Source organism: Desmodus rotundus, chromosome 6 (assembly GCF_022682495.2).
Source record: "Desmodus rotundus isolate HL8 chromosome 6, HLdesRot8A.1, whole genome shotgun sequence".
In the NCBI taxonomy this organism is placed as follows: domain Eukaryota; kingdom Metazoa; phylum Chordata; class Mammalia; order Chiroptera; family Phyllostomidae; genus Desmodus; species Desmodus rotundus.
Genome location: NC_071392.1, coordinates 34,886,877 through 34,902,022, shown reverse-complemented (window position 1 = coordinate 34,902,022; position 15,146 = coordinate 34,886,877). Strand labels below are relative to the sequence as shown.

Genomic DNA, 15,146 nt, shown 5'->3' with positions numbered 1-15,146 from the left:
TAAGCATTAAAGAAGAATATCAGTTTTCTAGGGCTGATTCATCCGAGGGATTGTATCTGCTGATTTTGTTGCATCCAAATGTTGGGGTTCTTTGCCTTCAGATTTAATTACAGCTCAATATGACTACATATTGTATTGTTCTCAGGCTACTAAAGATCTTAAAGGCTTTGACTTTCAGGATTATGTGAGTAAGCATTTTCTTGTTCAGGCCTTAAATTGAAGGCCTAGTAATGGGAGGTTAATGGCCAGGATGATGGAGGGACTGATTTATCAGAAGATAGCTGCAGCATAAATAGGTAATGAGGCTGCCTGACTTCCTGAATGGAGATGAGGAAATCGGAGTCGGTGCCAGTGTCGGCACAGTCTTTCTGCCTCCAGCTTTGGGAGCAGGGGCCACTGGGAAGAGGGGCCCTCGCCTCCAGGGAGTCACAGAATCAAGGGCTTTCAGCTCCGTCAGACCTGGCGACCCAGTGGGGTGAGTTCAGGGAATGCCTCTCAAGAGCTCATCTTTTCTAAGGAAAGCCAGTGTTGGGGGTACATATGACTTCACCCAGGGGTTCCTGGGTACTGAGATTTACATGACATAATCTCTGTACTGGTGTAATACGTTTTTAAACAAGGGTATGTTCTCATCAGTTGAACATGTTTACATTATGTTGACATCAATTGCAAATCTTTTTAATATTAAATAAAGTCAACATCAAGAATTGGAATTTGAATTAGAGAGCAAAGTCAACTAGAAGAGAATTCCATGGGTGGTTACATGTGAGACTCATGTAGGTAACTCTTTAAAAAATATTGTAGGAATTTCAAGCTATCGGCTCCTTTTCGTACTTAGAAAAAGTGTGCGGAGGGTCTGCTGTGTGTGAAGCAGTGTGGTAAAGCGCTTGTAGAGATGGTTCTGGAAACCTGGAGGCCCTCATTTCCTTTATCTGGGGAAGCCGCCACAGGGAATTCCTTTTTCTTCCTTTTTGGCTTTCTCTTACCCTTTCTCTCCTTAAAAAAAGAAAAAAAAAAAACCTTGTATTCATTTTACTGAATTCAGCAACAAAACTCAGGCAGTAAATTGTCAAAGATCATAGACTTGCAAGAAATATGTAGGAATTTAGTAAGTAGATATCAGTTTTCAGAGTTAAACTTATTTTGTCATAAATTGTGAAGATAAGGAAGGGAGCTCTTGTTGACTGAACATTATTATATCAAAGCCCTTTGCATCCATTTCCTGTTATTTTCAGGATAAAGAGTACATTTCTTACATTGTTTTACAATAGTGGTTCTCAACCCTTGGCCACCATCAGAATCACATGGGTAGCTCTTTAAAAAATCCTAATGGTCAGTGTTTACTCCAGACTAAATAAATCAAAATCTTTGAGTTTGGGGCCCAAGCAGTGGTTTTTCTTAACAAGCTTCCCCAGTGTCTAATGCACAGCGAGTATTGGGAACTACTGACTTAGGTCCTGTTTGGCATCTGTAGTTCCAGCCCGTCTTCCAGTGGTGGATGCCTCACGTCGTCTGCCTCAGGAATGCGGCATTTCCTGCAGTTCCCTGAATGTGCCGAACATTTCCCACTTTTGTCCCTTTGTCGGCCCTTTTGCCTGGATGTTTTTTTCTGCTTTGTCGTCTGAGCAGCACCCCTTCAACTCCCTGTCACCCTGTAGTCAGAAAGCTGCCGTTGTATTTTGTACGTGTATCTGTTACTGGACTTTTAAATACCCTGTGATTTGTTCAGTAGCTCCCCTTTTTGACTGTGGGTTTCCTGGATGCAGGGACCGTGTTTAACTCTTCTCTACATCCCCAGGCCCCGCGATCTTTCCTCTGAGATACGGTCTGCAGTCCACAGAGGTTGAATGGACTGCGACTTATACTTCAGTTATCGCAATAAATCTGCAAACTGTGTATTGTTATTTTTGCTCTTTCAGAGTTGAAGACTTTCAGTTAGAGACATTTTTGCCCTAATTTGTTCCATGAATAATTGGAAGATCCAGAATTCAAACCCAGCTCTGCCTGACTTTAAAGGCTGTGCTTTTTGTTTTGTTTTATTTCATTTCGTTGAAAAGTGTCCTGCTGCCAGGCAGTTTAGTTCCTATGATACTAAATGCAGAAAGTTGGATTTTAGGAATAGTTTGGTTAAAGATAATGTGTAAATTAATGCAATGTATGATACAGTTTATGAAAACTTTTGGCGTGATTGAGTTGAGCAGATGGGAAGGGGAGAGGTATTTAACATAAAGTGTTAGATATAGATCTAAGGATAGGAAACACCAATTTTCTTACATATATCATGCTAATTGTATACTAGGTAGAACTAAATAGATAGAACCCTCTGTTAACAAATGCCATTGTAATATAATTCTGCTTCATAAAGTTAGTTCATATCTTAACTAACTACCCTGGGGGAAACTATCTTGCTGATGTGGCCACACAAATTCTAGAATGAGCAATCTTAATGTTAATAGGTCTGTGGTATCAGTCCCTGTGAGCTCTTTTGTCAGAAGTTCACATAAGGCAGTGGAGTAATTATCGTGAGGTTATGGTGATTTTTTAATTGGTCTTTTTCTGACATAGAAGAAGAGGCTAATAATATATATGAGTGATTATTGGTATATATATTATTTTTTAATTGAACCCAAGGTATTACACACCAGGAATTACACTTGTATTAAAAAAAAAAAAAACGTAGTTTAAGTGATCACATGGCACAGAAATATTTAGGATGCAAAATAGCTAAATATTCTGTTACTTGCTTTAAAAACTTTTTAATACTATTCATTACTTTCACAGTTACCATGTTGCACACAATACCACTTGACCAACAGTACTCCCACCCACTGGCATTCATTGATTCATTACCCAAGTTGGGCCTAACTAAATACCAAATCACCTTGTCTTTCTCCTTGTGTCAAACTTCTGATTCTACCATGAAAGTTTTAGTGTCAACTTTGCTTTAACAAATGGTTATGAATAAGGCAGTCTTGAAAAGTTAATTTGTATTTGCTCTTTGGGGCCAGTTCATTGGCTCTAGGAGACATGCGGAGAAAAAGGCTGCCAAGAAGCAAAATGCATAAGGAGCAGGGGGTTATGTTAATATTAACTTCACATTTAAATTTCAGCTATTGCCCATGAATAATAAACAGGCCTAAATCTGGAGATCCCATCAGGTTCTTCTGGTCCTAAAATTCTATGATTCATTGTTGAAATTTGAAATTAAAATTATCCTTATGTAAATACATTGATTTATTAGTTTGCTTGCCATCTGGTTATTTTATATTTTTACATTTTTCTCCCTCAATCTTTTGTTTCATGGCTTTTATAAATATCAGCCTCACTGCTTGTCTCAATCCTTAAAACACAGAAATACACACGCGCTTTACTATACTTACGCAATATTGTTCCTTTAAAGACAAATTTCCGCATGTATCTTAAACCATAATTCTTAATTTCTAAGGTTGTAATGAAATTGGCCTTAGAACATGTGTCAGATGTGATAACATTATTGATTTTTCTGATGAAAACAGAGTTGTAAACATTGTTTTTCATTGTTTAATTTTCTTTTCATGACTCTAAAACAGAACCCTGTAAAACCTGCAGGCACCCCTAGCTGCAGAATGGAAAGCAAGGTTGAAGCGTGATGGAAAAGGCTGGCCAGGAGGTGATACCCTGCTGTGTTTCCAAGCAATATGACCTTGGAGGGGCATTTACCCACACTAGCCTGTCCCGAGTTTCCTTATTTGTAAAATAAGGATGTTGTATTATGTGAGCTCTAGGGGTTCCTCAGTATTATAATATGAAACTAAAGTGTTTGATTAATAGTTTTTAAAGTCACAAATCATATCTGTGTAATGCATTTCTGCAAAATTATATTTTTCAAATATCTCTGAGAGCCATTTAGCTTTTAATCTTCAAGTTCAAGGTAATAAATATTACAATTTTTTTCTTTGGCAATAAATGTTAGGCACCCTCCCCTCCCCCCAAGGAAAATCCTAGTATTATACTAGTTCTGTCTTCTCAAACATTCATTTTCTTTTCCCTTCAATGAAAAAGGCGAGGTCTAAGGCCAACCTTCCGAGAGTCATCCTGGCTCACTTCAACAGTAGTGAATTATCAGCTGGATCGTTAATACTGCATGAATTTAGTGTAATTCTACTTGATTCATTCTTTCTGTCAGAAAACCTAAAGTAGTAAACACCTTTCTTCTGATTGGCACCCTTGTTAAATTAGACATATGGGGAAGGTACATTAGGTTCCTGAATGGCAGAACACACGTAATAGGAGGAAACCATTTATGAGCTGCCACTTATTTTAGTGGTCACCACCACAAGTTTGGTTTGGCTGGGAAGTCTTAGGTTTGGTCCTTGAGCCTTTATGGTGTCTGCGAATGCCTTGGTTAGAACCAAGCCGTGGAGGAAAGTGAACACTGGTCAAATCCAGTCTTTATTGGAGCTGCTTTTTGAAATGTTCAAGAGATGGAGCATTATTTTTTCACCGCTGCTGTAAGACATTACCTCAAACAATGTCATAAAATGACAAAAAATAATTTTCTTAAAGTTCTGGAGATCAAAAGCCCAAAATGGGTCTTAAAGGCTAAAATGAAAGTGTTGGCAGGGCTGTGCTCCTTCTGGAGGCTCTAGGGGAGACCTGTCCTTTGCTTTTCCAGTTTCTGGAGGCTTACAGCATTCCTTAGCGTGCAGCCCTTTCTTCCCCTCATTCTGATCTCTGTTTCCATCATCACATCTCCTTCTCTGACTCAGACCCTCAGGAGACTCTGGTTTTATAAGGGCCTTTCTGGTTGGATGGGGCCCACCTGGATAATCCAGTTTAATCTCCTCATCCCAGTGCCCTTAAATTAATCACATCTACTAAATTCCTTTTGCCTGGTAATTCGATTGTTCCTAGGTTCTTGGAATTAGGGTGTGGGCATCTCTGGGCCATTATTTGTCTGTCACAGATCTCTTCAGGTCATTCAGGTGATCACTGACATGTCACCTCCTCAGAGGAGCTTCTGGGGCCCTAGAATCCCATCTACTCTGGTCACCTGTTCGCCTTCTTTTATTAAATATGAGAATAGTATATTTATTTTCTTAAATTTATTTTTTATTTAATCGTTTATTTTTTGTCATTTTATTGTCACTTTTTGTCCTGTGTACTAGACGATGAACCTCACTAGAGCAGAAACATGGTCAGTCTTCTTCACCACCTTGTCTGCCAAATCCAAGTAGTGCCCAGAACTCAGCAGACTCTAAGAAGATGTTTGTCAAGTGAATCAATCTGAATATAATCTAAGGAAGCCTTGCTTACATTAAAACTACGTTAATACACTCCTCTTACTATCAATAATGCAAACTTTTTTTTACCAAACAGCAGTTACACATGCTGTCAATAGATTTTTTTTTTTTTCAGTTTTAGTAATGGATTTCTCCTTGGGACATGGGTGAGATCAATAAAATAAAATACCACACATAAAATGAAGCTCCTGGAAAAAGAAAACATAAGAATTAGAATTAATGCAAACAGTAAATATCTTGCTAAAAAAGAATGGCAATGTCACGACACCATGATGAATAAGACGTGGCCTCTGCCCTGTTCAGCATCATAAATGCAGAGAAGGAATGGAGGAGAGGGAGGTTCGTTTTCTATTGAGACATCAATTCTGATAAGCAGAGCTTGCCTCAGTCTGTTCCTAAGACATGATAGTTAGCATTTTAGGAAACTCAGAGAGCTCTCAGACAAAAGGAAAAACACTCACATTGGCATTAAGAACAACCCTGATGGAAGGACTGACTGCCTTTTATAAGCAGGTTATTGATAGCTGTTCAGTTGTTCATTTATGTATCCAGGTGATTGGTAAAACAGACACTCAAATGAACTAGTCAGTTAGGAAACACTTACTGAGGACCTGATGCAGGTCAGTAATGAGGCCCTGATTTTAAACTGCTCGGTATTGAGGAGGAGTGGAAAAGGAGGCTGGCTGAAGTTGGGGCGACTTTGTGGAAGAGGGGTGTTTGGGCTGAACTGTGTCCCCTCCAAAAGTTTTATGCTGAGGACTTAACCCCTAATGTGACTGTATTTGGAGATAGGGCCTTGAAAGAGGCAATTAAGGGTAAGTGAGGTCATAAGTGTGGGCCCTAATCCAATATGACTGATGTCCTCATAAGAAAAGAGGGAGAAAGATAGAGAGATAGAGATGGAGATAGAGAGGTAGATAGATATGCCTGCGGTTCACCTACAGAGACAAAAGGTCATGTGAGGACCAGTGGGAAGGTAGCTGTCTGCAAGCCAAGGAGAGAGGCATTAGGACAAACCGAATCTGCCAACACTTTGATCTTGGACCTCCAGCCTCCAGAACTCTGAGAAAGTAAATTTCTGTTGTGTAAGCCACCTCGTCTGTGGTTATGGTAGCTCTTGGCAGACTAGTACAAGGAGGAACTTGACCTAAGTCTTGAAGGATGGATAGGGCCATTTCTGGGAAACGGGGAAGATCACCACCTAAGGGCCTGATTCAGAAAAGTGCTCAGCAGAAGCGATGAGTGAAAGCCACAGAAAGAGTTGGCATGTAAACAGCTGGTTGAATTAAAGACAGAAAAGAGAACTGAGTGTGAATGCGTTGTGGGTGGGTCCTTGGGGACTTGGGTGCCATTATGTCTGGGGTCAGGGAGGCGACTGTGCAAGATCTTGATATGCAGGGAGTGGAGGTTCATATTTGATGCAGTAGAAAATCTGTGGCTTACATTTGGGATTTTGGTAAGGAGTCAGTTTTGGAATGATCAGGGAAGACATGATCTGTGGCATGTATGGAAATGAAAAGTAAGATGTGGCTCCAAGAACAATCATAAAAACAAAAAAGAGAGGTTGGTGATAGCTGGGTATTTTGGGAAGAATGAAGAGTTTGGTTAATGAAGTTAATGAGGCTGAGAGGTACCAGGTGGTTCTTCATCCTTGGGGTTTCATGAGGATTGGAATATGTTACTGCATTGTCCCACCCCCATAGCTTTTAAATACTTTAAAACAGAAGAGTTATCCTTTCTTTCCAAAAAGCTTTATTATTATTAATTTAAGTGCTCTCCTTTCACCTTATAAGCCCAATCAATGTGTGTGAAAATTCCAGGGATGTTCAGGTGCCCTTTATGCCCCACAGACTCCTGGGATATTCCTTCCTAAGATGCTCTGGTTCTCCGAGAAGCAACACCATCTGCTCCACATGCTACATGAATTCAGTTGCTCAGATGGTTTTTATCTCTAAAATAGTGTTTGTTTTTTCTTGCTGTAGGAATCGTACATGTTTATTTCAGAAATTTGGGATACTATTGAAACATATACATAAAAATTCAACCCTGGCTGGTGGGGCTCAGTGGATTGAGTGCCGTCCTGCCAAACAAAGAGTCGCTGGTTCGATTCTCAGTCAGGGCACATGCCTGGGTTGCCTGCCAGGTCTCCAGTAGGGGGGGCTCAAGAGGCAACCACACATTGATGTTTCTCTTCCTCTTTTTCTCCCTCCCTCTCCTTCTCTAAAAAAAAGAAAATAAATAGTTAAAAAATAATTCATAGTCCTACTAATTAGATACAGGTATTTGTAGTATTTGGGGAGTCAAGCAGAATGAACAATTTTGCTTCCTCCTGTTTCTCAGTCAATGCATGTGATTATTCAATATGTTAATATTATGTTGTTGGTAACACTATATATTTTTTAGTTTAGAGTACTTTGTGATTCTCTGGGAGTTGCAAGAATGGCATGGAAAATAGTGATTTTTTTTTCCAAGAAAATTTTGCTAGGTGATATTTGCAGTAGATGGGCAGAGAGGTTCAATTTTTCTCTTGGGAAGATATGGAAAGCTTTGTGAAATTATGTTTGGTAAATTAGACCTGAAATATTTTTGAAGTATGTATTTGTGACAGGATGAAAAGTTTTTTTAGATCATATTCACAGCATTATTTTGCTCTTGAATTGAATATATTTTGCTCTCTTTTTCAATTTTAAAGGAGCCAGTCATTTAATATAGAATAAAATAAAATAAGTTCAGTCTTCTTGGAAATGAAATGGTTAGCTACTTGAAATAAACCAGAAAGGTAGGGCACTTGCCCTCCTTAGTTAGGTGGTGCCTCAGATGGGCGAATGCTTTATAAACCTTTTTAAATTGAACACAGACTTGCTTATCGTCTGATTGCTATGGCTGAACAATAAATACCTTTTATCTTTTTGGTATTGCAGTTCACTCATGTTGACCAGGCCAGCTTCCAGCTTGATGCCTTTGGAACATCATTTATTCTCGATGTCGTGTTGAACCAGTAAGTCTCTGTTGAGCTGCCTCACTTTCATCCAAAAACACATGGAATCCACTTTCTTAGCCTTCTACAAAGTTCTGTTTTCTTACTAGGTTTTACTTCATCTTCCTATATCAGTGAAATACTACATTTAAAACTATTTCATCTATTAATATAACATCTATTATATCTCTTGTATGTTATAAAGTCTGGCAAACAACAGGAAATGGATATCCATTTGAAATTCAAAAGCTGTAACAGATTTAAGAATGTAATATGAAGAGCAAGACTTACTTCAATATTTTGCATAAGCATATGTGACCTAAGTTTCTATGAATGACAATGAATTGTGAAGATAATACTTTTGGTATTAAAACATCTTTCTTAAAAACAGCAGAAAAGAGAAAGTTACCTTTTTGCTCAATGATTCAGAGGACTGGCTGCCAGATGTGTTATTCCTAATAATGCCATTGGCTGCTTTGATTTGGGAGTTGACTTCTGTGAGGTGTGGAGTACTGGGATTATTCTATAAGTACCATATAATTTTGGAAATTGTCATTTGTTTGTCTAGAATTTTAGGTTTGGAATAACAGAATTTTAGGTTTGGAAGTGGCTTTCGATAAAGCACTGGATTTAAGCTCTTGCCTCTGGGTACATCTAGTATCTAATAAGTCTTGCAGAACTTTTAGTTGCCTGTCCACTTCTTAAAAAAGCATTTGTATCCCACTTTTTATCATGGGCAAGTGGAAAGAGGCCGGTTCTCTGCCAGCCAGTGTTTCTGAGCTGAGCAGCAGCGGCCAACAGCTTTGCTAAAAACAGCTGTGCAACAGCTCAGGAAGAACATTTGAGGCCAGAAGGACAGAATGCAGACCTAGAATGAGAACCGAAGCCCAAGGTGTCTACGCTGCGGAACCAGGTAAATGGAAGACTAAAAAAAAGGATATTAGAGGCAGGACTTAGAGCTGTGATGTCTGGCCTCTTGTGTATGTAACATATAAATTAATTCATTTAAACAAAATTTGAAATTCTGTTTTTCAGTTGCATTAGCCACATTTCCAATGCTCAATAGCCATGTGTAGCTAATGGTTTTCTTACTGAACAAGGCAGGACATTTCCATCATTGCAGAAAGTTCTGTTGGACTGTGCTGGTTTAGACATTTCTTCTGGGGACGGGCACATGTGAACTGTTAGATTACCGAGCTAGGTCAGTCATTTCAGCCCATGTTCAATGGGTTTATTTAATAATTTTACAAGTATCCTAATGTTTGTGGAATTGATTTACAAGTTTGTGGCAGTAATATTGTTGTGTTAATGTTTAAGCCATGTGTTAGATTACTTTTTAACTAAACTGTCTCAAAAGGTACATTTTGTAAGTAATTCTCCCCTCTCCCCACATTTTTATAGTTCACAAACAATTTAAATACTAAAAGACATTGTTTTAGATGGAAATTGACTGTCTGGATGATCCAGTAATGAGAATTCTTTCTACTTTGATAATACATTTAAAAAAATGTAACATAAATTATATTTCTACTATGCTCATTAAAGTGGAGTGTATTTCTTTTTTTAAATTAATGGCCTGGAACATAAGTAATTAAGTGTTTTACACCACACTATATTTTTAACCTAATTTCATAGGATATGAGTAAGATTGTATGAATATGATCCGTATCTTGTTTTCCTGCTTGATCTAAATACCCTAAAATTTACATGTTTAAATGACTCATTACATTTTTTAGCAACTTTGATATTAAAGTTTTAAAAAACTCATTATAAAAGCATGTTTGCTCCTTAGAAAAATAATGAAAAAGTAGAAAAACCACCTGGCATAATTCTACCACTCAGAGACTGACTACCCTATTTTAAGTTGTCACCATCTCTGCCCTCACTCCCCCACCCACCCTGCTACCTGTTCTCCTGCCCTGCTTCATTTAAAAAATATTATTCATCACCATTTAATAGATAGGTTGACTCATATGAAGTTGCCATTTTTGCAGGGCAAAATTTGACTACTAGCATTTTTATATGATCAACTAATACCCTGTATTTTAATTATTTTGTTTATTGTCTTTTTACTCCCACTAGAATGTAAGCTCCTTGAGGGCAGAGATTTTCTTTTCCTTCTCTGTTGTGCTGTGTTCTTAGCACAGAATAGGTGTGAAATTGCTGGAAGGTCACATTGAGTTGAAAACCAGAGGCTGGAATTAGCCAGGAGACAGAGGAGATGGCTGGAGGAGGATGGAGGCTGTCAGTCAGGGAAGAGTGAAGCAACAAAAAAAGAAAATCAGGACAAATGTTTGGGACTAGCTTCTAAAAGCTGAGCATGTATCTTTAGGTGTGACCTGAAAAGTCGCGTTCCTAGGGTTCTATTTCAATGGCTCTCTCCTGTCTCTCCTTTAAATCATTGTTCTGTAGCTAGCCCCTGCCTTGGTTTCTGGTTTCTGACAATTGTAACAACTTGACTTCAGTATTCAAACAAAGAACAGGTATTTATTCACGTCCATTCTTCCCAAACCACCTTACTTCTTTGGAGAAATCTGAGCTCCAAAACATTCTGCTCTGTTCCTGAAGGAAAAATACATAGATCATGTATATCAGAGCAGAAAACAGAATTCTAGGGGTGAAGCAGAATTTCTTTTGAGATACTGGCAAAAAACCTTCATTGGGCATTTTACTTCTTATCGCAGTGGGAATTTGAAATCACAAGAAGTACAAAGGCTAAAACAATAGCATCAATGGAAATGCCCGGACTGAGAAATATGTAGAGTGCTTTTTTTTTTTGCCATCTATATTAAACATAGGTGGCAGGTAGCTAATTTCTTTATGCTATGAGAGCCAGGATTATTTAATACAAAGCTTTTTTTTCTTATTTTTTGAGAATATTTTTATTTCATGGTTTCAGCTTATTATTATGTTGTGGTTGTGTTGGTTAGGGAACAGGAAGAAGAAAAATTGAATATGCTCTTTGAAAGCTTTTTTCTTATGAAGCAATTTTAGGGCTGTGGAACAGGTAGAGTTTTTTGTTTATTTGTTATGTTCTAAACTGAAGCCAAGTAAGTTTCTCTGTAGCTGGAGTCCCGTTGCAGAATGGGTCAAACAATACATATTTTTAGATTGGACTGGAAAGAAAAGTGTCATTATATATTATTCCTTCGGAATGTTCAGTGAACAAGATTATCTCTAACCAAATTACACAAGAGTTCAACCTTTGGGTTGTAACTTCTACAGGAGGCAGATAAAGAATATGGAGTAGTTAAAAATGCATAGCCAGTGCCTATTTTGTCAGGATTATGAAGGATAGAAAACAATTTTCAGTTCCTTCCTGGGGTCGCACAGTTGTGAGATTTCACTGTTTCGGACAGCTAGATTAATAAAGCCAAACATATGGCCTGCCCTGATCAAACTAGTCCTGAGGCCACATCGGGCCTTTCCAGAGGTCAGTGACTGGTATTATATTTTATTGTGAACCATTTCTCAGAATGAAGAAGGCTTAATAAAGACATTTAATTATATTATTTGAGCAATTTAAGCCAAGTCTTTTCCTGTAAATCTCTCTCCTGTTCTTTAAGAAGTAGGTAATTAAACTCCCCAAAATAATGCACAAATATTGAAAAAATTTTCATTCAGTAGTCCTTGGTTCTTTTACAACAGGTGACTTGAGAAAAACAAACCACACATGTGGACAGTCACACACATATTCACACACACTCCACAAGGAAGCAAATGCCCCACACAGACTGTGGTTGGTTGTTTTAGGGTGTGAAATGTATAATTGGGGAGAAAGAACCCATCTTTTATAAACTGATTTGGAAGGGATTCTGTGAGGTAGCTCGCAGATCTCGGATGATCCTACTCCTAAATTTTGGCTGTATTTTACAGTTTCTCCCCTCTTACCTTCTTACTCCAGTAACAACAAACATAGTTCTATTTAGTTATGATCCTTCTGTCAGTCTCTCTTTTTTCCCTACTTCGCAGTGGGGGGTGTGGTGGGGAATACCTCAGGGACTCAAACATGAAGCTCTCCATAGATGGGGTTGCCCATGTGGAATGGGAGGTGGGGTAACAATGGCAGGAGAGGGACACGTGGGGGGTGGGGCAGGAACAAGCCAGACCAGGAAGACTCAAAATCAGTTCAAGTGGGCAAGTCCAGTCTTGTCTTCTCTCATGTAGGAGACCATTTGCCTACTAGTCACCTCTTGCTTACTTTGCACTTGGATTCTTGAATTTGCAGGAAAAGTAGGAGTCACAGTGGGTAAAAGACAGGGTATAAATTCAACTGGAATTGGAGATTAGGTCTGGAAGCATCTCATTTACTTAACTTAATGCTATTTACAGCATTGTAAATACATGTAGGTGTTTACACTGTGGATAAAAATAAGTGATGATGTTATGTGAGGATAATGAATAACAATAGATCTCTCACCATTACTAATAAATCTGTAACTGAGTATCTTGCTGTTCAACTAAATTATTATGGTAAATATTTGTTTATTTGTACATTTAATACAGAATTATTGTGTAGCAGAGAAATCTGTGTTAAATAGTCCTTATCAGTTATGGTCTTTTTCTTCTTTTTATACACACAGACGTGAATATAAAAAATATGTATACACATGTGTGTATGTGTACACAATATATATGAATGCATACACACATATGTGTATGTATACACATATGCAAATGTGCACACATATATACATTTTTTAAGCCTAAGCCTCTAGTAAGTGCTAAGAGTTCCAGACCATGAGGACTAGTTAGAAACAGGAAATAAGCCCCCTTCTGTTAGGGAGTCTGTATTCTAGTCAGGAAGACAGAGAATATGTTAACGAAGTAATTTCACAGACTGACAGTGCTTTGGAAGATATATTCATTAATTATCACAGTACTACTGTATTATTTATTATAGCTTTATAAGTATCTTAATATATATCATGGAAAACTATTAGTTTTCTCCTGCAAAATTTCTTAGATATTTTTGCCTTTTCTAATATGGAAAGTTAGGATAATTTCATCATTCTTTTTTTTTTGGAATTTCAATTGTACTGTCACTAAACCATATTTTAACTTGGGAAAAGTATACATTTGTACAGAATTAGTTTTTCCATTTAATATCATCATGTATTTTTAAAAATGTAAGCATATTTTTATGTCTTAGTAAAATTTAGTACTTTGGTTTTTATAGGTCCTGAACATTTTATGTAAGACATTTTGGTGGCAATTGTATTTTCGTTGTATGTGAATAGTTCTCCATATTTTATAATTTAATTGTTAATGTTACTTAAAGTAATTGATTTGCGTTGTACCTTATTACTCTTCTTAATATTGCTCATGGTTTCTCACTGTTTCTTCTGGGTTTCCTAGTTACACAATAATATGACTGGCTAATCACGACAGCATTTTTTTTGTTTCCAAAATAATTATTCTTATCACTGTCACCCACCTTAATACTTTTTTTCCAGAAGTCCCTGAACTCTAGTATTTGGTGATAGTAGCATTTTTGTCTTTTTTTGTTTTGTAATAGGAATATCTCTAGTATTTGCTGTTAAGTAGCATGTTGATTTATTGAGTTTTCAGAGCTAGTCTTTATTATGTTAAAGTAGTATCTCATATATTGTTTATTAAGTTTTTTTTTAAAGGAATGGGCATTAGATTTTATCAAATCTTGTCTAGTCAATTCAAGTGGACGTATGGCTTTTCTTATTTGATCTGTTGTGATTGATTATATTAATATTTTCTGTTGTTAAAAACTATTCTTGGCTGCAGAGATAACCTCCACTTTGACATGTTGCATAATTCCTGTAGCCTGTACGTTGCTGGCCTCTCCAATGGCGACTGTAGAATGGAACTACACTCGTAGCTTTTATTGGAATTATGATGGCACCAGCCACTGCTGGCCTTCCTGCTGTAAATTACCTCCATCTCCAAGTGTTTCCCTCGGCTGTTTCCGAGCTGTGTTCTTTGGTCTTCTAGCTTGCCGCTCTGTTCCTGACCCTGAGAGATGCCCTGCAGTGACCCTCATGACCGCTGCTGTGCTGGGCACAGCTTCCCCTCCAGTGGTGGCCGCTAACATCTGCCTGGAGCGGTCACTGCAAGAACCCACAAACCCAAACCACAGGCCTTCCTCTCGGAGGGTTGGTGTCACCATTGAGAGATTGCACATTTATCTTCTTCTCAGAGCCAGGCGGAGAAAAGGGCAAGTCCTTTCTTTCTCTGGCCCACCACACTTGGCATTCAGCCTCAAGGTGAACCAGCAGTAGGGACACATACTCTCAGAAAGTGAAATTGGATCCTGCTCTCAGAGTCATGATCTTCTTGATTCCTGTGGCTTGGCAGTACCCTTCCCAAAGTACGGCTATTCAACTTGAAACAATATCCCATGTGGAATGAATGAATACAGCCCAGAACAGCAAATATGTTTTCTCGTCACAGTCTTTTCTCCTGCACGAGGTGAGGAATAGATTAGGATTGCACAGCCTTCCTGCTTTAGCTCTGGCCCCTAATTTGCTCTGATCCAGAGCTCAGAAGGGACAGACAGTGGTTTGCAGGAAGGGGACAGGCCTACAACAACAGACATGTGGTGGCACAGCTCATCACTTAACACCTTGGGTGCAATTGATCTTCTCCACCAGTTCAAGCTTTCCCAGGAGTCCAGAGAACCCAAGGGTTTGCTCTGGGGATCGGCCTCCACACAAGGGAGGGTCGCCCAATTGCACATTCTAGTTTCCACTTTAGAATACTGCAACTGGTTTTAAGGCAGTTTCTAGCTTAAGATTTTAAAACTTTGTCTCTTCAGGTACTCCATTATTAATTACTAAAATAGAAATTATGTTATATTATTAGAATTTTTGCATCAACAATCATAAATGAGATTGGTATTATGGTTTTTTTTG

The 15,146-nt window shown here is 38.2% G+C and overlaps 1 protein-coding gene across 11 annotated transcripts in view; it reads left to right on the top strand.

Annotated features, from left to right (window-relative positions):
- ADAM22 (ADAM metallopeptidase domain 22) overlaps positions 1–15,146 on the top strand; it is a 221,584-nt gene that overhangs the window by 25,776 nt on the left and 180,662 nt on the right. For all 11 annotated transcript variants that reach the window (XM_045194380.3, XM_045194376.3, XM_024557684.4 and 8 more), the window contains exon 3: positions 8,204–8,280. In XM_045194380.3, the coding sequence (XP_045050315.2) occupies positions 8,204–8,280 (77 nt within the window). The remainder of the gene's footprint in view (positions 1–8,203; positions 8,281–15,146) is intronic.